Source organism: Leptonychotes weddellii, chromosome 2 (assembly GCF_054177405.1).
Source record: "Leptonychotes weddellii isolate Sample4059 chromosome 2, ASM5417740v2, whole genome shotgun sequence".
NCBI classification, from domain to species: domain Eukaryota; kingdom Metazoa; phylum Chordata; class Mammalia; order Carnivora; family Phocidae; genus Leptonychotes; species Leptonychotes weddellii.
The window spans coordinates 30192754-30215371 of record NC_138370.1 but is presented as its reverse complement, the minus strand read 5'-3'; the positions used below and the strand labels follow the sequence as shown (position 1 = coordinate 30215371).

General features: G+C 34.7%; 2 protein-coding genes across 2 annotated transcripts in view; both read right to left on the bottom strand.

Moving 5' to 3' along the window:
- Positions 1-12219, bottom strand: part of ADAM2 (ADAM metallopeptidase domain 2) — an 84867-nt gene extending 72648 nt beyond the window's left edge. Inside the window, exons 1-3 of the mRNA XM_081812864.1 lie at positions 11759-12219; positions 11185-11261; positions 6199-6254 (exon numbers count right to left, since the gene is read on the bottom strand). Coding sequence (XP_081668990.1) covers positions 6199-6254; positions 11185-11261; positions 11759-11813 — 188 coding nt within the window. The 5' untranslated portion in view covers positions 11814-12219. The remainder of the gene's footprint in view (positions 1-6198; positions 6255-11184; positions 11262-11758) is intronic.
- Positions 1-22618, bottom strand: part of LOC102740164 (A disintegrin and metallopeptidase domain 3-like) — a 425273-nt gene that overhangs the window by 317196 nt on the left and 85459 nt on the right. The window lies entirely within an intron of this gene.

The window sequence follows — 22618 nt, the reverse complement described above, 5'->3', positions numbered from 1 at the left end:
CCAATATAATCAAAAACAAGCAGACTTGCAACAGAAATATAGAGAATTCCAGAGAGATATATAAATTAACTGCATATAGAAATGGAAATGCGGGAAGAAATGAAAAACACCAGAATGAGTAAATTTATGGTTAAATATAAAAGAATATTGACTGTACAAAAAATAATCTCATTGGGGTTTAAATGTATGCAGGATTATAAAGGCTGAAAAAAATAATGAAAACATAAAAGAAGGCAAGTGGAATTAAAAGATTTAATGATTTGACAATATAGGGTAACTGATAAAAGTAATAATGCATATTAGGTTCAATAACTCAGAGATTAACATGTTAATCTAGATAAACTACTAAAAGAATAGTAAAAGAATGTATAACAAAGAATTTAATTGATGGGAAATGGTACAGTATAAAATGACAGATTTGTTAAAATGAAGACAATAAAAAGGAATATAAAATAAAAGGCACAAAAGAAAAATAATAAAACAATTTCAAAAATTATATGGAAAATCAAAGGGTCAAGAAAAGCAAGGACATCTTAAAACTGTTGAACAAGGCTGGGCATCAAGAACTATTATAAAGTCACAGTGATTAGTACAGTATGGTATTTGTATAGATAAATAGGGTGCAAGAATAAATATATAAACTAGCAGAAGAGAAAAAAAGTGTCCAGAGTCATTCAATTTATGACATCAATTACATTACAGTGCAGTGAAGAAAGGTTGTGTTTTCTTCCCAATGGCCTTTGCTAAATCCATAGCATGCTAATATGAAGAAATAATTAAATCTTCACTCTTATGCTCACAAAACACATAAATATCAATTCTGGATGAATCTTAGAGCTAACTGTGAAAGTGAAAACAATGAAAACCATTAGAAGAAAATAGTAGCTTTGATGGATGTCTGTATGTAGACAATTATTTCTTTTAAATTATGAAAATAATAATAACAACAAAATAAAAATGATCATTTGGACTGCATTTAAAGAAAGTTTCACACTCAATAAAAGAAAAATCCAGACTGGATAAAAATTGAAAGAAAATGGTAGGAAAATGTAGTTTACAAATACGAAACAAAATAAAGTTAGTGTAACTATATATACATCAGATAAAATTTAAAATAATTACTAGCCACTTCATAATGTTAAAATTTTATTCACCAAAAAGGTAAAATTTTTATTTAATTTTTTATAACTTCAAAATATGGAATTCAAAATTTAATCAATTTGGAAATCACTGTGGAAGATTTTAACACATATATATTACTAAATAGAAAAATCATTTTTGAATATGGAAGAATTCTATGACATGATTTAAAAAGAACATTATAGTAAATAATTGCAGGATACATGCTATTTTCTAGTACATATAGAATATTTACAAAAACTGAATATATATTACATCCCAAAGTTAGCCTCAACTTTTAAAGGATTGAAATCAAAGAATATTCTGTGATCAAAAATTACTAGAAATAATACCTAGAAAAGTGCCACATGTATTGGTATTTAGAGATACAGTGAAATAATTCATGGGCCAAAGAAGATATGTAATATGAACTTAAAAATGTTTGCTAGTGGTAAACCAGAGAAAATTCTACACACCTAAAGATGTGAGGAGCAGCTAAGCAGTATTTGGAGAAAAAAGTTAACCTTAAATTTTTAAACTAGAAAATAAAAATGGTTGATGAGTAATCAACTTAGAATTCTTTTGAGGAAGTTATAAACAAAGATCAAAATAAACACAAAAAAAATTAAAAGCAAAGCAATAATACAAAAATCACATAATGTAGAGGACAACTGGAGTAAAGGAGCATTTTTTTATACAAGATAAAACTATAATTTTTCATAAAGGAAAAATTCTCTTTACTAAAATACCATAAGTGTGAAAACAGAAGGCATAAAATAGGAGAAGTTATTTGAAGACACATCATGAATTAGACTTTTAGGCAAAAAGTTAAAAGAATTCCTAAAAATAGGAAAGAAAAGGCCAGATTAGACCTGTCTTTTTAAAAAGTATAAATGTCTTATGTAGGTGCTTTACAAAGAAGAAAATCCAAGCAGCCAACTGATATATTTAAAAAAGTATTCAGACTTATTTGCATTTAGATACATATTAAATCACAGTAAGACATCAGTACATAATCAACAGTTATTGAAAACTTAAACTATCTACCATTATTTATAGAATATGCAATTCAGAGGGGCATTTAAATTAGTCCAATGCTTTGGGAGAATTGTTTAATAATTATGACAATGCATATAATTTAACAATCCAGACTATCCTTAATTATATGTCCTAGAAAATCCTGTGCATATGTGACAAAGAATACATATACAAGAGTTTTCATATCTGAATATTTGTAATATCTCCATAATAGAAAAAACAAAAATGGCTAAAATAACAGAATAAATTGTTGCATAATCATAAAATTGGATCCTATACAGTAATAAAAATGAATAAACTGGAATTACTTTTAACAACATTGATAAATCTCACAGACATTATTTTGAGTGACTGACATAAGCTGTAGGAGAATATGCTGTGATTCATTTAGAATTCAGAACAAACACATAGAAATATATTACTTAGGATAATTAAATAAAATCAAGGAAATGGTTATCACAATGGATCAGGAAAATAGTTACAAGTAACAGGGATGGAAAATGGTATCTGTATGGCTTTTGGAGGGCAGTCAATGTGTGTTTAATGTCAGGGTACAGGAATGTTCATTTCATAATTATTCATTTAACTGCATAAACATATTTCATGTATTTTAATTTATACTTAATATATTGTACAATAAGAAATATTAAAACAACAATAAAGGTAATTGGTAGTGATTTTTGTGAGAGAAGACCTAATCCCCTATTTCCATTTCCACTCTCAACACACAGAAATGACCAATTAACCATTAACTATTTTTAAATATGGTACTACACTTTAAACAATAAAGTGTGTTGACGAAGTATGGCCTATAGGCCAAACCCAACGCACCACTTTTTTTTTATATGAAGTGATATTAGAATATACCTATATCCATCTATCTGCATATCCCCTATGCCAGCTTTCACAATGGCAGAATTCAGTGGTTGCAAGAGAGACCGGAGTTCATTCTAAAATGTTTGCCCTTTGCAAAAGGTGTACTGATTCTTACTTTAAACAGAATGTTCAAGGAAGTACAAGCAAAGGCTAGTGCTGCAGCTGAAAGAGTGAGCAGGTGACACTGCAAACTAGGACAGAATCTGGACCAGAATTGTGCCTTAGGGAAGGGGGGTTAAATGGCCTCTGGTCTCTAGCATGAGAACACACTGTGGGCTTTTCAGTAAAGAACATAGAGCTAGAAATATCCTCAGCAATTTGTAAACAGAAGGAGAAAAAAAATCAATACCTGCTGTCTGTAGACAATGGACAGAATGAAGCATATCCTGACAACGGCAGAAGGAGCATTACATGCAAAAATGAAAACCCTAAACTACATCTCATGCAGATGTGGAATGGATTACAAATGGCCCCATCATTGCTGAAACTCTGAGATGAGGAATAATATAAACATTGGAGACAGCTAAATGGACCCACCAGGAATGAAGCAGAAACATCAATAAAACCACTTGCTTGACATAGGGTTGCCACAAAAACCTTCAATATGTAAAAAAGTAGTATATATGAAGCACAATTAAAATGAGGCTTGCCTGTAGTATTACCCTCAATATTCTAATCTAGATCCATTCCTGAGTTTGGCAAGAACACCTTTGAGCAATGTGATAAAATTGGTGTTCTAATTTTGTATGTTTGGAGACCCTAGGGTATTGATAAGTTTCTGTGACAAGATACAGATTCCTCCTAGCTCTGCACATACCCAAAGCTTCATAGGCTGTTGAGAGTGCAAGTGACATCACCCTGTTTGTATATAAACTGTTGGCTAGGCCTGAAGACAACTACCTGCCAAGACACCCTGAGTAGGGACAGTGGTCACTGAAGGCTTTGTAACTCCACCAGCAGGGATTCCCTGGCAACACTTATTCTGTCTCCTCTTCGCCACAGTACCACTCACTATATTCTCATCCGTTGCATATAAAATGAAAAAAATGAAAGTTTTATGTTTTACTTTGATTACGAATTTGGTCACATCTAAAAAGTTAAGTTCTATTTGTGACTACTTTATTGACATTTTGCAACAATATTTTGAATTTTTCTAAGCCAAGACTCATTTGGTAACTCTTACATAATTTCCAAAAAGCTGGTTCTTCTTTGATTAAACACTTGTAATTATGTTCTAATCTTATCATGCTAGTCATTGAGAATGTGGTTACTCTTCAAAAGATTTTGTGTTCTATGTGATGGTTTTTAAGTGAACTTTGCTTGTATGTGTGAAAAGAAAAGCATTAATTGTAGGGTGTGAAATACTCAATTCATCACACCCTTTTTTCCTAATATAAAAAAGACAGCTTAAGAAATATACTGCTATTCAGAAGCTGTCTTTCTTTATATCAGGAAAAAAATATAGAATATACAATACAACTAATGATGACACAGATGGCTAACAGACACATGAAATGATGCTCAACATCACTCATCATCAGGGAAATACAAATCAAAACCACAATGAGATAACCACCTCACACCAGTCAGAATGGCTAAAATTAACAACACGAGAAACAACAGATGTTGGCAATGATGCAGAGAAAAGGGAACCCTCTTACAGTGTTGGTGGGAATGCAAACTGGTGCAGCTGCTCTGGAAAACAGTATGGAGGTTCCTCAAAAAGGTAAAAATACAGTTACCCTATGACCCAGCAATTGCACAGCTAGCTATTTACCGAAAGAATACAAAAATATTAATTCAAAGGGATACATGCACCCTGATATTTATAGCAGCATGGCCTACTATAACAAAATTATGAAAACAGCCCAGTGTCCATCAATTGATAAATGGATAAAAAAGAGGTTGTATATCTATACAATGGAATATTACTCAGCCATAAAAAAAGAATGAAATCTTGCCATTTGCAACGACATGGATGGAGCTAGAGTGTATTATGCTAAGCGAAATCAGTCAGTCAGAGAAAGACAAATACCATATGGTTTCCCTCATATGTAGAGTTTAATAAACTAAACAGATTAACATGGCGGTGGGGGGGATGGGGAGAGAGAAAGGCAAACCATAAAAGAGACTTAACTATAGAGAACAAACAGGATTACCAGAGAGGAAGTGGGTGGGGGATGGGCAAAATAGGTGATGGGGCTTAAGGAGGGCACTTGTGATGAGCACTGGGTGTTATATGTATGTGATGAATCACTAAATTCTACTCCTGAAACTAGTATTACACTATGTATTAGCTAACTGGATTTTAAATAAAAATTTGGAAAGAAAAAAATTTCACACCGTTTTAAAAATACATTAATGGAGAGTTCTGAAATTCTTATTTTTACCATTTAAAAAGTACCATTTAAAAAGTACCATCACAATTCTGATTTTTCTTTATTCCTTAGTATGATGTGCTTATTTTTCCTAAATTCATCAGCTGGCATGGGATTGAGTTTGGCTAATTACAATTATATTCTAAGTCCTAAATACATTCTGACATGAAGTGTTAAGTAATTTCTTCTAATTATCACTATTCCTTCCACCCTAAAATTCATGATGTTCTTTTCAAATATGGTTGAATATTAGGGATTCAAAAACAAGACATATTTATGTTTTGATAAAGGTTAAAAAATAACAAAATTCATCCTTCATGAAATTCATGGATAGCCAAATAAAAATCTGGTGCTACTGAGGAGGAAGATGGGAGTATACACTACAGGTTCAACTTCTAGATATTTATTATATAGACTTAAAGTTTTTAAGGCATAAAATAAAAGACAAATGAATAGGGCGCCTGGGTGGCTCAGTCGTTAAGCGTCTGCCTTCGGTTCAGGTCATGATCCCAGGGTCCTGGGATCGAGTCCCACATCGGGCTCCCTGCTCTGCGGGAAGCCTGCTTCTCCCTCTCCCACTCCCCCTGCTTGTGTTCCTGCTCTCGCTATGTCTCTCTCTGTCAAAAAAATAAAAAAAATAAAAATTAAAAAATTAAAGATAAAAAAAAAAGACAAATGAATAGCCAGTAACTAGGAACATTTAAAAATACCAAATAATTACATTCTGGATTAATTATAAACAACAATTAGAACAAATACAGATGATAAAATAATGTATATCACCTACTTTTGCATTAGGTTCACCGTGTATGTTTTTCCTTCAATCATAATGTTGTAGGACACCTGCAAGAAGAGTATATTAAAAAGGCAAAGAAAAGTGAGAAGAATGTTAGAAAGGAAAACTATCATTTTATATTAATGATAATTACATTCAAAGCACATGAATACAAAAAAAGGAAAATTTATAATTTAATGTTGATTTATTTCAATGAAACTTGATACTTAAATATTGGTTTTCATAATAAAAATGGATGGAAGAATATGATTTGTGTCATTTATTTGTTAATTTTTAAATGTAGCTAATAAACATTTGAATCTGAAAAATTGGTCTTCATCCAATAATTACATTAGCTTAATAAAGACTGAGGCCACTGCAAAACTTATGCTTAAAATGAAAGAATATAAATTATTTGATATAAAATTTATGCAGTAGAACAAAGATTTAATAGCACATAATGTATATTTGCAGATTTTATAAAATTCATTCCAAGTTTGGATCAAAACTTATTGATCTATTTTACTAATAGTAAGATTAAGAAATGATGTCTCACAAATAGGCAGTTTAGTCTTGTTAGATCAATTTGGGTAGCTTTGACATCTTTACATTACTGGGCCTTCCAATCCAATAGCATGGGATATAGTCCATTTATTTAAGCCTTTAATTCTCTCATCTTGTTTTATTGTCTTCAGAGAGGAGGTTTTGCTTATCTTTGTAAGATTTATTTGGATTTTGACTTTTATTTAGTGTAAAATTTTCTTTTTAAAAGTTTCATTTTATATTTTTGTTTTGCAGAATAGAAATACGATTGATTTTTATGTTTTGATCTTGTCTCTTTTTGCTTTGTTGTGTTTTGATCTTGTTTCTAAAGAATTTACAAAATTGTTATGTCATTTTATTTTATTTTGTATACAATCACTTAATCTGTAAATAATGATAGCATTATTTTTTTCCAATTATTATGCCTATTTTTAATTTTTGTTGTTTTCCTTCCTTATTGCAGTGGCTAATATTTCCAGGCAAGGATAAACAGAAAAGGTAATTGTGGACATCCTTATCTTTTTCTTGATCTCAGGAGGAAAGCTTTCAATATTTCAACTTTATGCATGATTTTTTTTCAAAGGCATTTGATCTTCTCTATAAGCCACACTTGATTATTATTTTTAATTATTACATATTTTGGACATATAAACATTACAGAAAATTATATAAAATGCCTTGTCACCAATGTCTATGTTAAAAAATAAAAACATTACAAGTATTTGAAAACAATTTTAAGTACTTTCTCATCCCAAGATTAATTCCCTTTCTTGCACTCCAGCTAACCAACATCCTGAATTTTGTGTTTATCATTCCCGTGCATATTTTTATATTTATACTAATAATGGATGTTTAAGTAATTTTTTGCATAAATTTTAGCTCTGCATAAATGTAATCCTTCTACAAGTTATATATTTCATTGCTGGATTACATCTCTGCTTTGAAACACTATCTCATACAATAAGCACTATGCAAACATTTGCTATCATCAACATCATCAACACATGTAGCTTTATAATTTATTTTTTTGATGGTATAGTATGCCATTTTCTAAATATAGCACAGTTTATTCATCTATGGGGTCAATGGATGTTTAGTTTTGTTTCACTATTTTAAGCAATGCCCCAGTAAATAATCTTAGACATACCTCTTTGTGCATATTTGCTAGATATGTTAAACTAAACCTATGAGTGAAATTCTTTTATTAAAAAGTACTTCTAAAAAAAAACAAAAAAAAAAAAAAAAAAAGAAATGAAAAAGTACTTCTGCAACTTCACTTCAAGTTTAAAATTAATCTGCAAATTTGCTATACCGATGTAGACATTCACAAAAAGTAAATAATATTATCATTTTATCCATCTCCTCTAATTGCATTTTGTTTTGTTACATTTAACTTTTGCCATTGATGATGTGAAATAGTAACCTATTGCGTTTACTTGGCAATTCCCTATAAATATCCTGATTTGTATATATGTTTGATAATTATTACCCTTTCAAGTTCAACCCTTGTCATTCATAACTTTGTACATGTTTCTATTTTTTTGTTTTTTATCTTATTGACTTGTATGAATTCTTGATACATTCTGGATACCTTTTGTGTGTTACATGGATTGCAAATATCTTCTGTGAGTCTGGAACATTTTTCACTTAAAAATTAAATAAATAAATAAATAAATCTAGATATTCCTTAATCCTTCACTTAAGAATTTGTGTTCCTTTTTCTTTCCAGTATAATTCTTCCCTATTATAAGGTTCTAGAAATAATCTCCTATCTTGTCTTCCAGATTTTTAGTATTTTACTCTCAGATGTATGCATTTAAATGATCTTGAATCAATTTTGGTGTATAATGTAGCATTAATATACACTTTATTGTTATTCCATATCCTTAATCAACTGTGCGTTCACCATTTATTAACCAGTACTTCTTTATTCAATGATTTCATTGCCACCATTGAATTGAATAAGTTCATATGTGTGTGGGTTTTAGGAGGCACTCTATTCTGTTCTATTAATTTATTTGTCCCTTAGAAATACATTATATTAATTACTGAAACTTTAAAATATGTTTTGAAATAAACCAAAGTAAATCACTGTTTTGTTCTTCAAAGTTAACAATTTTTTACCTTTTACCGTTCCATATACATTTTAGAGTCAACCTGCAAATTTCCATGAAATTTCTTTTTTTTTTTAAAGATTTTATTTATTTACTTGACAGAGAGAGACACAGTGAGAGAGGGAACACAAGCAGGGGGAGCGGGAGAGGGAGAAGCAGGCTTCCCTCGGAGCAGGGAGCCCTATGCGGAGCTCTATCTCAGGACTCCGGGATCATGACCTGAGCCGAAGGGAGATGCTTAAGGACTGAGCCACCCAGGTGCCCCTCCATGAAATTTCTTATGGGAACAGCAGTCAATCTATAGATTTGGTGAAAATTAACCTAAGAAAATACTGAATATTCTTGACTGCCAACATGATCTATTTTTTATTTTTCCACTTTTATTAGTGGTTGTATAATTTTTTTTAAGATTTATTTATTTATTTTAGAAAAAGAGTGGGAGAGAGAGAGAGAGCACAGGTAGAAGGGGCAAAGGGAGAGGGAAAGAGAATCTAATGTCTTTCAATAAAGGTTGACTATATCCTAAAAAGTCTTTACCTTTTAAATAATATTGTTAAGTAACTCATATTTTTGGCCTAAGTGTGTGTGTGTGTGTGTTGTACATATATATGGGTATGTATATATGTACACACATACAAATGTGTATATATATATACACATGTGTACAATACACACACTTTATCAAAAATATGTTATTTACCAATAATTATTATTAAATATATATGTATAGATATGTGTATGTGTATTTTCTCTTATTTTTTGTTCTGCATTTCTACTTAATTTTAATATTTGAGTCTCATTCTTTGTCTTATTTTACTCCTATTTTATAATACCCATCCAGTAGAATGTCTGGTATTCTGATTTCGCTATGTCAAGGTGTTGTCAATACTGATTTTTATTTATTCTGTGTTGTCATAATTGCATCTGAAGATTCTCTTTTTTCTATAATTTCTCAGTTATTATATGTTTAAATATTGCCTCTTCTCCAGGTTTTTTCCCCCTCTTTCAGGAATTTCAGTTATTATATACTGAGGCTTCTAATTCTATCTTCCTTCTCCCGTAGTCATTTATATGTTGCATCTATCTAGTCTACTGTTAATTCTTGATTTATTTCCCACTTTCATTATACTTTTCACATCTAGACATGCCATTCAGCTTTTTTTAGAACTTCTAGTTGAATATTCTCTTCTTATAATCTATATCATTTATTTGTTAATTGTAACAGTTATAAACATACACTATGTTGTTTACAACATTTGTTAAACCAGTAAGTACAATATAGGCTCACTGGTTCAAAAAACACTATGTATTCAGCACTGTTCTAGACATGGGGATAGAGACATTAACAAAATAGTCAAACTTTTTCCCTCATGAAATTGACAGTTGAGGACAAGTGATTTTTTTGTACTTCTCTTATGAGAATTACTATCATAGAAGGTGGTGATGCCTGGTTGAAGATATTTCCTTCTAAGTAGATTCTGTATATATTTTCTAATATGAGTAAGCAATTCCATATTATTTTTGCATTAAAAAATAAAACTCTCTCAAAATACTGTTAAATGCCTCACCTTTTTTTTCTATTTAAATGGTTAAATTTTAAGTTTTCATAAACATGCATTCCTTTTAAAATGATATATTGAAAATTTTAAGTTTGTAAATTAGGGTGACAAGTGGGTAGTTGCTAAGGAAATATTTGCACTCAAATTACCAGAACACTTACTACCCAACCAAAAGAAAATTAAGGTGTGGTGTTTGAAAAAATATATTTCACATCTTAGAAATGATTCTAGAAATTAGTTTAAAAAAATATATTTTCTAATTCAAAGAAAAGAAAACCTAATACCCTGAACCAAGATGAACTAAGATGTCATGAAAAAATGTCTTAATGATTAACATATTTGCAATCAAAATGCAAAAATTACTCATATCAATCAAGATGCAAAAATTACTCATATAAAACTTCATTAAATGAAATGATCACTATACAGTATAAGGAAGCCATAGGCTTTCTTAACAAGGACAAAAAAACCCTCCAAAGATAGCCTAGTGAGTAAGAAGAGAATCTCTAGATGAATCAGGTCTATCATTATTCAAAGACACTCAAGAGGAAAACAGATTTGAAAGATGGGACTTGGGGCTTTGATAATAAGTATCACTGCACCATATTTCTATGAAGCATAGTTTATCTTGGTTCATTTTCAAAAGGCCTTTTCCACTTAAGGAAAACTGGGTATAAATATAACATTCACTAAGTTTGCATGGATGAAAATGCCAAGTTTACATCTTACAAAAAAAAAATCTACATGATTTTAGAATGTGAAAAATGCTAGTGCTTAATTACATGTGATTCAACTCCTCCACTTAATATTGACAGTATTTTCTCTGGTATTGTAATTTGCACACGTAGTCTTTCAGAATCTGCAAGGGACAAATGTTTTATTAGAGTAACACCATCACCTCATAGTTTCCTCCATTATTTCCTCATCTAAATCCATAATCTTTCATATGCCACCTTTTTTTAAACTATCTTTTCAAATCACTCAATTCCCACTTCTTTCTAGAAATACAAGACTTTAAAGAGAAATTCAGTACAAATAAAGTCAGGTCTTTTGGACTTTTCCAACTACAGGGTCCATAAGTCGAAAATGCAAAGCAATATATGAAACTCTAACCTTGAGGCATTCACTCGAACCATGGCATCTCTCATCTTTCATATGGTACCAGGAGGAGTGGGAAAGCCGCCTCACATCCAATGTGGATTTTGGTTGGGGAAGGTGATGCAGCAGTGGGCTCTGGCTTACAGAGTCGGAGCCCCTACAAGAAAGCACTTTCCCAGGGACATCTGGCCTCTCAGAAGAAAACGGAGAGGAGAGCTGACATTCCCAAAAGGTCAGAGGAAAGGTTCTTGTACTTACTATTGTCTGTCTGGACCCTGACGAGCCCGGTGAGAAGAAGTAGTAAGCACAACATGGCTTCATGTCCTGTATGCCAGCCCAAATAACGGCAGTTGGCTTGCCTACAGGGCAGTTGGGAGCGCGTGGAGACCCCTCCCGGCCACGCACCCAGCAAGAGGCAGTCGGCTGTGAGAGCAGAGGTGGGCCAAGAGGATGGGTGCAGTGCGCAGTTGAACGTAGGCTGTCTTGGCCCCTAAGTCTGTGCAGAAGACTTCGAATCAGTTTGACGCCGCTTTGAGGCTAAAAAAAGAGCAGAATCACTTCCAAAATGCACGGCTGAAGAAACAGTTATGAACAGGAAGATTCATACACACTTCTTACAGAACTTTTCATTGAAGATATCTATATATCTACATACATATATTCTAAAAACCATAGGCTAACAGTTCGATTAATATTCAAGTGAACAAACCAGTGTAATTAACACCTAGAGTCAGATCAAAAAATAAAACATAGAACCACCAAAACCCCCAGAGTGTCCCATGACAATCATTACCGCTACCATCATAGATTAGTTTTGTCTGTTTTTGAACTTTATATAAATGGAACTAATCACCATGTACTCTTACATGTGAGTTCTTTTAATATAATGATTATGAGAGCCATCCATCCATCCATACATGAAGAGCAATAGCTTTCCTTTTTCCTCATAGGTGTTTATCGCCCATTGAATTAATATAACACCATCTGTTTTTCCATTTTACTGTTGATTAACGTTGGTTTATTTATAGTGGTGGCTATTAAAAACCGTGTTTGGCTATTTTCTTTCTTTGGTGAACATATGTAGTGATTTCCTTCGCATATATTTCTAGAATGAAGTTGCTAAATCACAGGGTATGTTTTATAGATACTTCCAAGTTTTCCAAGATTGTTGTACTAATTTATATTTTCACCAGAAATGTATGAGAATTCCAATTCGTATCAATGCCTAGACTTGTTTTTTGTTTATTTCATTATAGTCATTATTTTGCATTTTCACAGTTATTAATAAACTTTAGCACAATTGTATATATTTATTGGTCATTTATATAACTTATTTGGTAAATGCCTATTTGAGACTTTGGTCCATTTTTCCACTGAGTGGTCTTGTCTCTTTCTTATTATATGTTGAGCCTATTAATGCATTCCAGATATGATTCTTTTGTTGGATATCATGGTTTGCAAGTATCTTCTACACTGGGGCTTATATTCAATGGATTTTTGTACATACACATTCATATTCAGAAATTTACTCCCCCGCCCCCGTTTGCTGGGGTTTTCATATGTATCTTATTGCAAATGTGAATTTTATCAAAAGTTTTTGTTTAGGGACACCTGGGTAGCTCAGTCAGTTAAATGACCGACTCTTAATTTCAGCTCAGGTCATGATCCCAGGGTCCTGAGATTAAGCCCCACTTTGGGCTCCCACTGAGTGTGGAGCCTACTTAGGATTCCCTCTCTCTCTTTCTTTCTACTCTTCCCCTCCACCCCACTCCCCCCACCCCAGCTTGCTCTCTCATACTCTCTCTTTCAATTAAAAAAAAAAAGCTTTTGTTATATAAATTGAGGTGATCATATAGTTTTCTTCATTTTCTGTTAATTTAATGAATTAAAATTATTGAATTTCTAGTGTTGAAACAAATTGTATGCTGGGATACATCCTATTTGAGGTACTATCTTTTTACATTTTGCTGGATTGATTTGCCAGCATTTTGTTTAGGATTTTTGCATCCATAGTCATAAGAAATATATGTCTGTAATTTTCTTTCCTTGTAATAAACTTGTCAATTTTTGTACCAGAGTTAAGCTGGCCTCATAAAAGAAATTGGGAAATGTTATTCCTTTCCTCTAGTCTTTGAAAGAGTTAGTGTAATGCTGTGAATATTTCTTCTTCTTATGTTTCTTAGAATTTAGAAAAGGAGTGATTTGGACTTAGAATTTTATTTGTGAGAGATTTTCTTTTTAAATTATGAAGCCAATTTTTAAAATATTCAGATATTCTCTTTCTCTTTGCGTTAGAAAAGTTCTGTTTCTGATGGATTTTATCTATTTCTTCTGAGTTGTTAGATATATTGGCCAAAGTTGTTCATAATACCCCTCCCTCCCTTATCCTCCTTTTGAACTCTATAGAATCTCTACAAATCCCTTTTTTTCATTGTCAATATTGATAATTTTGTGATTTTTCTCTACATTCTTCAATCATTCTTTGAGTTTATTATTTTTATTTTTAAAAGAAGTTAGGGATTTCTTTTTTTTTTCCTATTATATGTTTGTTTTCTATTTTATTGATTTTTGCTCTTATGTTCCTTTTTCTACTTTGGGTGTAATTTCTTTTCTAGCTTCTAAGAGTGGAAGTTTATCTTATTCATTTTAAACCATTCTTCTTTCTAATATATATATACATTTAAAACTATAAATGTTCATTTATCATCACTTTAAATTAATCACCAAATTTATGTGTATTATATTCAACATATGTTAATATGCTTTATTTCCATTAATATTTATTTCAAAATATTTTCTAATTCACATCATGGTTTCCTCTTGCCCCATGTGCCATTTAAATTCCATAGTTTGAGGATATCTCACATACATTTTTCTTATTAACATCTAATTTAATTCTATTGTGGTCACAGATCATACTCTGAATCATTTTAGCCATTGTAATTTACTGAGAGAAGATTCATTGTGCATTAGATGGTTCATTATGGATAGATGGCTCCATGTAAAATTCAAAAGAGTATGGATTATTCACTTGTGACCTATATTATTCTATAAATGTCAATTAGGTCAAGTTAGATAAGTTTCAAATATTTTACAGCTTTGCTAATTTTTTGCCTGCTTGTTCTTTTAATATACTCAACTAAGATAGCAGATATTTCTATTAGTCCTTTGTGTTCTATAAATTTTTTTATTCTTATATTTTCAAGATATGTTATTTTATATATGCCCATTTAGGGATGTTTTGTCTTCTTGATGAATGGCTTTTATCATTATGAATATCACTCTTTACCTATTGTAATACACCTTGTCATTTTCTATTTTGTCTCACACTTCCATATCCAGATTTGTTTTTTCATGATTAGACTTTGTATGGAATATTTTTTAAAATTCTTTTACTTTGTAAGTGTGTCCTTGTATTTACAGAGAAGGGTAAAACAGCACTGTGAATATACAAATAGCAATATCCAGACCAGGAGAAACTACAAGAAACTACAATGCAAAACCTGGGATCTTTAAAAATTAAGTTATAAGAGGGGTAAAATAAGTGAAAGGGATTAAGAGGTCCAAATTTCCAATTATAACTTTTTAAATTATAAGGGAAAAAGGGGATGGAGAGGAAAACTGCGAATTAAAAGAGACAATGTATTATGAATTGTAGAAAACACAAAGGACGAGATTAAATCATAATGTCCAGGGATGCTTTTGGGGCGACAGAACTATAAAGACATACAGATATAATTGTTATGAAATCAGCTGGAAGTCACTTTGGTGGGGGAGGCAGGTGTGACTGAGGGGAGCACAGGAAGGAGCTGCTGGGTGACTGGGATAGTTCTGTTTTTCATCTGGATGGTGGTTACAAGGATGGCATCTCATAAAATGCATTCATATGTTGGTTTTCTGCATCTATGTTTTATTTTACATTAAAAGTAATTTCAGGGGCACCTGGGCAGCTCAATCATTAAGCGTCTGCCTTCGGCTCAGGTCAGGGTCCCAGGGCCCTGGGATTGAGCACCGCATCGGGCTCCCTGCTCAGCAGCAAGACTGCTTCTCCCTCTCCCATTCCCCCTGCTTGTGTTCCCTCTCTCCCTGTGTCTCTCTGTCAAATAAATAAACAAAATCTTAAAAAATAAAAATAAAAATAAATAAATAAAAGTAATTTCAAAACATTTTTAAAAGTGTATCCTTACTTTTAAAGTGTTTATGTGTGGGCGCCTGGGTGGCTCAGTTGGTTAAGCGACTGCGTTCGGCTCAGGTCATGATCCTGGAGTCCCGGGATTGAGTCCCGCATCGGGCTCCCTGCTCGGCAGGGAGTCTGCTTCTCCCTCTGACTCTCCTCCCTCTCATGCTCTCTGTCTCAAATAAATAAATAAAATCTTAAAAAAAATAAAATAAAGTGTATATGTGTATTTGTAAATAGCATATAGCTTTCTTTTAACTCTAGATTGACAATATTTAGCTTTAATTGAAGCAATATGTCTATTTCATTTACTGTTCATACAGATATGTTAATTTTACTTCTCTCATCTTGCTAGAAGTTTTCTATTTTTTCCTGTTTTTTGTCTTTTTTTTCTTTTTTTTAAGATTTATTTATTTTAGAGAGAGAGAGCTGGGAGAGGAGCAGAGTGAGAGGGAGAGAGAATTCAAGCAGACTCCCGGCTGAGTGCAGAGCCTGATTCGGGGCTCAATCCCATGACCCTGAAATAGTGACCTGAGCTGAAATCAAGTCGATGCTTAATTGACTGAGCCACCCAGGTACCCCATCACTACTTTTATATTACTATATGTTTTGGTGTGGACCTTTTGGGTTGATTTTGTTCAGTTATCTCTGTGACTTTTGGGTCTGGATTTCTGTTTCCTTCCCCAGATTCAGACAGTTTTGTTATTATTTCTTCAAATACATATTCTGTCCCTTTTTCTCTTTCTTCTCCTTCAGGGATCCCTATTATGTGAATGTTATTATGCTTGATGGGGTTGCTGAGTTCTCCAAGTCTTTTTGCATAATTTTTTCCTCTCATCTTCTCAGTTTGATTACTTCCCACTACTCTGTCCTCTAGGTCGCTGTTTCATTTTTCTGCTTCATTTGGTCTACTATTTATTTTATGTAGTATATTTTTAATTGCATTTATTGTGTTCTTCATCTCTGATTGGTTCTTTTTTAAATTTCTTTTTTAAGGATCTCGCTATTATCTTCCACTCTTTTCTCAAGTCCAGTGAGTGTCTTTATGATCATCACTTTAAATTCTCTATCAGACATATTACTTATTTCCATTTTGCTTAGGGATCTTGCTATGATTTTGTCCTATTTTTTTTTCATTTTGGAATATTCCTCAGTCTCCTCATTTTTTCTAACTCCCTGTGTCTTTTTCTCTGTATTAGGAATCAATTACATCTGCTCTTGAATGCAATGGTCTTATGAAATGCCCTGTAGCGCAATGTCCGCTGTTCACTAGAACCAGCTGTTTCAGGGGTATCTCCTATGTGTGTTGCATGCACCCTGCTGTTGTGCATTTCCCTTCAGTCCAGTCATCTGCAGTGGCTCTCTTTGCCTGTTGTGGGCAGTGTTTGGTCTCTATGGTATTAGTGGGCCAATCTGGGGCTGACTTGGGCTTGAGTTGAGTTAGAACAGGCATTTGCCAGAGATGTGGTAGCACCAAACTTCAGGGTACTTCCCTTGTGTTGTCTCCTGAAAAGCTTTCATTGGTGGGTGGGGCCTGCAGTCAGACCAGCTGTCTGCCCCTGGCCCACTGCTGAGGATGCAGTCTAACTTGTGTGTGTGGTTATTTTTTCCTCACCCTGGGGAAGGGGTCACTTTGAAGTAATGTTGACCCTGTCCAGGCTGTTTGCCCACTGCCAGGCTTGTGATACTACCTTGGATGGGCTCTGGCCAAGGGCATATTTTATGGGGGTGGATCCACTAACTTGCAGGGGGGCAAGACATGCAGTGTTAGCAAGTTAGCTAGTTAGAGTTGGTGCTTCACGGGTTTTAGCTAGTGGCCCTGTGTTTATGCTGGGGTGCAGGGAGGGAAATGTCACCTGCCAGCTCCTTTGTTCCTAGAGGAGTCTCCCAAATGTCTCTGTCCTTGCAAGACATGATATGAGATTAGTAAACAACTCTCCTTCCTCCATGCCCCATGAATTTTTCACTGCTGCTTCTATGCTCTATCTCTGCAGGGCTATTTGTTGTGCTATTGCTTTAAGGTGAAACACTCAGTTTCCCCTTGCCTCCTGGCTCTCCCAGAGCTGAGTCTGATTTTTTTTACAGAACTTTTTATTCATTTGACAGAGAGAGACACAGTGAGAAAGGGAACACAAGCAGGGGGAGTGGGAGAGGGAGAAGAAGGCTCCCTGCTGAGCAGGGAGCCCGATGCAGGGCTCGATCCCAGGACGCTGGGATCATGACCTGAGCCGAAGGCAGACACTTAACGGACTGAGCCACCCAGGCATCCCACTGAGTCTGATTTTTAAAACTCTAAGTTTTAAGTTCTGCTGGTTGTAGGAACTCATGAAATTCAGCCCCTCTGGTTTCAAAGCTAAATGTTATGGAGATTTGTGTTGCCCATCTGAACTCCCCAGTGTGATAGTCTGCTTCTCCATGCCTACAGGCTCCTCCTTTCCACTGACAGTCCCTTGGGGCCATTTAGCTCCCCCACCATATCTACACCATTCCTACACTCTTTCTTGTGGTTTCTTCTCTTCATTTAGTTGGGAAGTTTGTTCTGTCAGTCTTTGGGTTGTTTTCTGGGTTAGTTACACTGATGTTAGTGTTATGTAGTTTTATCTGTGGGATGAGGTGAGGCTAGTTATCCCACTAACCATCTTCCCAGCAATCTTTTCCCTTGACCCTTGCTTTAGAGAGTGGTTACCTTGGCTAACATCCTCAGCCCTGGCCTGGGAGTTAGGGAGACAGAGAGGAAAGAACCAGCAGAGGATTTAGAAAGGGAGAGGTAGGGATCCCAGAGTTACAGGAAATTTCTCTCCACGAAGAGCCTGGCCTTGCTTGGAGACAAAAAGAGGTGGTTGAGACACCAGTAGTCTTGCCCAGATGGATGTGCAGTCTTCTAAGCTCAGAGAGCAGTGCAAAGAGAAGGAAAGATGTTGGGCCAGAGCACAGCCAGCATGGCAGGGCTAAAGGCCATTGGAAAGCTCTGAGGCTGGAAAGTAGGAGTACTCAGGAGTCCACCACACTGTCCTCAGCCTTGTGAGTAAGGACTGCATTTGCTTTCAGCTCATGCTGGCTCACTCTTAGGGCTCCCAACTGGCTGGGCAGCTGCCACAGGTTGAAGAAGAGGAAGCACCAGAAACAAGCTTATGCCTTTGCATACAACTGATTTGTTCTGGCTAAGGTTACATTGATTAAACCCTTCAATAGTGACATAGGGGCAAATGAGCATGATTTGTTTTCTGGTGAAGTTCTTAGTAATTTTGATTCTCCATGCCATGGTTTTCTGGCATGATTTATTGGCTGTAGTGGAGGAAAGAGAAGAAAATAGAAATGTTAACAACTTGTACAAGAAATTTTTTATTTAAATGCTACTGCAGAGTTAACTTATTATCTTTGAAAATAAGGAAAAATCAAGAATATTGAACTTGATCTTGGGTAAGACAATCAAAAAGCACTTTTCTTCAACTGTGTGTGTATTCGTAGAGTATTAGATTGTAATCAGTTGAAGAAAGGGAAAGGAAACCTAAGTGTTTTGTTAACAGTTACTCTAAGCACTAGCAGGGAAGCTACAGAGGCGGGAAGGGCAGCAAGGCAAATAGGAAATATGTCCCAGGTGGTCAAAAGCATGCAACTGTCTTTGAATGTTCTAAGAGAAATCTTAAACCACACATATCCAAAGCCTAACTCAACTTCTACCCACCTCTCATTTATACCTTCTTTTATCCCAGTACAGCCTTTTGCAAGGATGAATTGTGTCAACAGTTGCAACGTTAAACTCCAGTCAGGATTAAAACTTGGACCTGCTAATGGTACACCTGGGATCCTCAGAAAGTTTTATTAAAATAAGGCAGGCCAGTGATCATAATGAACTAAAATAAGTTAATGGCAATGAGGATGAAGGAAAGTTATGGTAGAATCATCCTGATATGTATTTTTTTCACACAATTCACCCACTAAAGTGTACAATTGAATGATTTTAGGATTTTTCATATATTGATCACCACCATATATATCACCACTCCTCACCCCCAGCTCTTTGGCCCCCTCCTAAACAACCCAGCCTTACACAATCACCAAACTTTGTCTCTATAGATGTCTTTGTTCTGGATATTTCTTTTTTTTTTTTAAAGATTTTATTTATTTATTTGAGACAGAGAGAATGAGAGAGAGAGAGCACATGAGAGGGGGGAGGGTCAGAGGGAGAAGCAGGCTCCCCGCCGAGCAGGGAGCCTGATGCGGGACTCGATCCCAGGACTCCAGGATCATGACCTGAGCTGAAGGCAGTCGCTTAACCAACTGAGCCACTCAGGCATCCCGTTCTGGATATTTCATACCAATGAATAACATATGGGTTTTGTGACTGGCTTTATTCACTTAGCATAATGATTTCAAAGGTTCACCCAATTTGTAGAGGTATCAGGGTTTCATTCCTTTTTATGGCTGAATAATATTCATTGTATGCATACATCACTATTTGTACAATGTTTATCCATTTATCAGTTGATGGACATTTGGAAAAGGAATCTCTTGGTCTCTGTGGTGAGGTACTCCCACACCTGAATCAGGAGCAAAAAATCTTTGTTTATTGATGGAGGCTCTGTAGGTTCTCATTAGACTCCAGCTAGGTTGATGGTTCCCTTATCCATCAATGCCTTGAGGTATGCAGAAGTACACTCATCTCAGTAAGAGGGAGATGGGGAGGAGGGCACTGAAGCAAGAAAATCTTACCCAGAAAAGCTCAGCTCAGTGAAAAAGGAGTAACAAGTCTGGGTTCCCCGAAGGACAAAGATATATCCTAGATCTCAATTTACCTGAGGCCAAGAAAGTATCACTTGGAGACACAACAGTTATCTATGACCAGGAACTCAGTTCAAGCAATTCCCTGAAGATAGAATGATGTTAGTGACTATCGGAGGGTCCTGGGGCTGGCCTTACCTAGCAATATTTCCTCTCAATATCCCAAAGCCTGGAATGGATAGAGCAGGGAACCATGAGCTACTGGAAAGGTGTGAACTGAGGGTGTCTTTTCCTGAGAAGGGAGCAGTTAGCATGGCCCTGGGCATCTGAGGGTGGGCAGCAGCCCATGGAATGCTTACAGCTTGGGATGTAATAGTTTTCTTGGTTCAAAAGAGGCAAAGTTGTTTTCCCCATAAAGGATCACACCAGGCAGAAGAATCAATAGACACAAGCCTATATATTTCACTCTCAGGATTTATTTTTGTTTGTGAAATTGAAAGCTTTAAGCCATAACAAAAGGAGAGAATAGCAGTTTTTGTTTTTTTCCATTCTTGAATCAGGTCAGTTAATGGTGAGTGTCTTAGTAATAGTCTCTCCAACCTATGGCTTTTTGACATCATTTAGTCACTGTCGTAAAACAAATATAGAAAAAAAGAAATGCTAAATCTTAGTTGTTAATAAAAGCTATCTGATTTTGCTATGCAACTACAGGTGTAACAAGTAATTAGTATATAGAACACTGCTTATGGTATCACAGTCTATGCCTGTATTCCATGAAATTCTTAAACCCAGCTTTCTTTTCCCTGAATTGTCTGTGACAGCCCCAGTAAAGGGAAATATTATAAAGTGGTATTCACATGCATTTCATTTACACAGTTTCAACAATTCATGTGGATAAAAGAAAATCACCAGCACGGAAACAGAGGAAAAGAACAATAAAAATATGTGAGGAAATAAATAATAACTATTAATTTGTCTATTTTTATCTTCAGAGGAAGAGTACTTCCAGAAGTCCTCTGTGCATTTCCAACAGGTGTCCCACATACATACACATGTTCAAAACCAAACTCATTCTTCAGCCCCTCCACATCATCATTCCAACACAAACTGGTTCTGACCCGGCTACACAATATGTCATGAGTAAAAGGTGTCATCATCCATTGTGTCAGAAATGTTCCATTGTGTCAGAAATGTTTGTCTTTGTAGTTCTCCTCTATTCTAACCCAAAAACACCCATCCAGTTATCCCTTCAATTGAGTCTATCTCTGCTATATCACCCAAAACTTTCTTGTTCTTTTCCTCTTACCTGATCCTGCCTCCTCCTGCATTTCTGTGTATTCCGTAGTCTCATAACTATTTCACTAGTCTCTGGTTCTCACTGAGTCTGACTGACTTTTTTCCTACTTTATCCCAGTAAAATTTCAAAAAGCAAACCACGTCATGCTAAATCCTCCCTTTACCACTTCAAAAATACCTTAAATGAGAAATACTTTCTCACAGATGAGAAAACAAACTGCTTGTCAGGGCATACCAGACACTTGTCTTGGCTCACCATTACCTGTGTAGATTTTCTCTCACAATGTTCATAAAATTTTAATGTAAATTTTAAAATGTATTAAGAGCACAAATTTGAAAACAAGTCTGTGTTTACATGTAACCTTGATTATCTTACTGCTTTATCAGTAAACATTATTTAAGCATTTTTCCTTATACTTTATATTCAAACTGTCAATTCATTCTGTTGGGTCACCTTCAGAATTTATTCCTAAGACCATATTTACTATCCCTGGTTGGAGGTACCTTCCTTTCCTTCCTGGATTACTACAGTAGTTTCTCCACTAACTGGTTTCCCCACTTCTACTCTTGCCATTATACAGACTAAATCAACAAACTAGCCTTATTTTATTTATTTTTTCACAAACCAGCCTTTTAAAGTGGAAGTCATGTGCTTGAAACTTTAATTCTCCAGTGATTTCCCCCTTTCACTGAGAATAAAACACAGATGCCCCCCAAGACTTCCTACAGCCTCCAGGAGTTTTACTGTCTGACCTACTCACTACCACAGCCCTCTTGCTAACTCTGCTCCAGCCAAACTGACATCGCTTTTATTCATCAAACATTCCTGACTTATTTTTTCATTGGATCATTCACATGCTTGGAAAGCTCCTGCCCAGATACATGCATGGATACCTCTGACAGCTCTACCCCTGTGTCAGAAA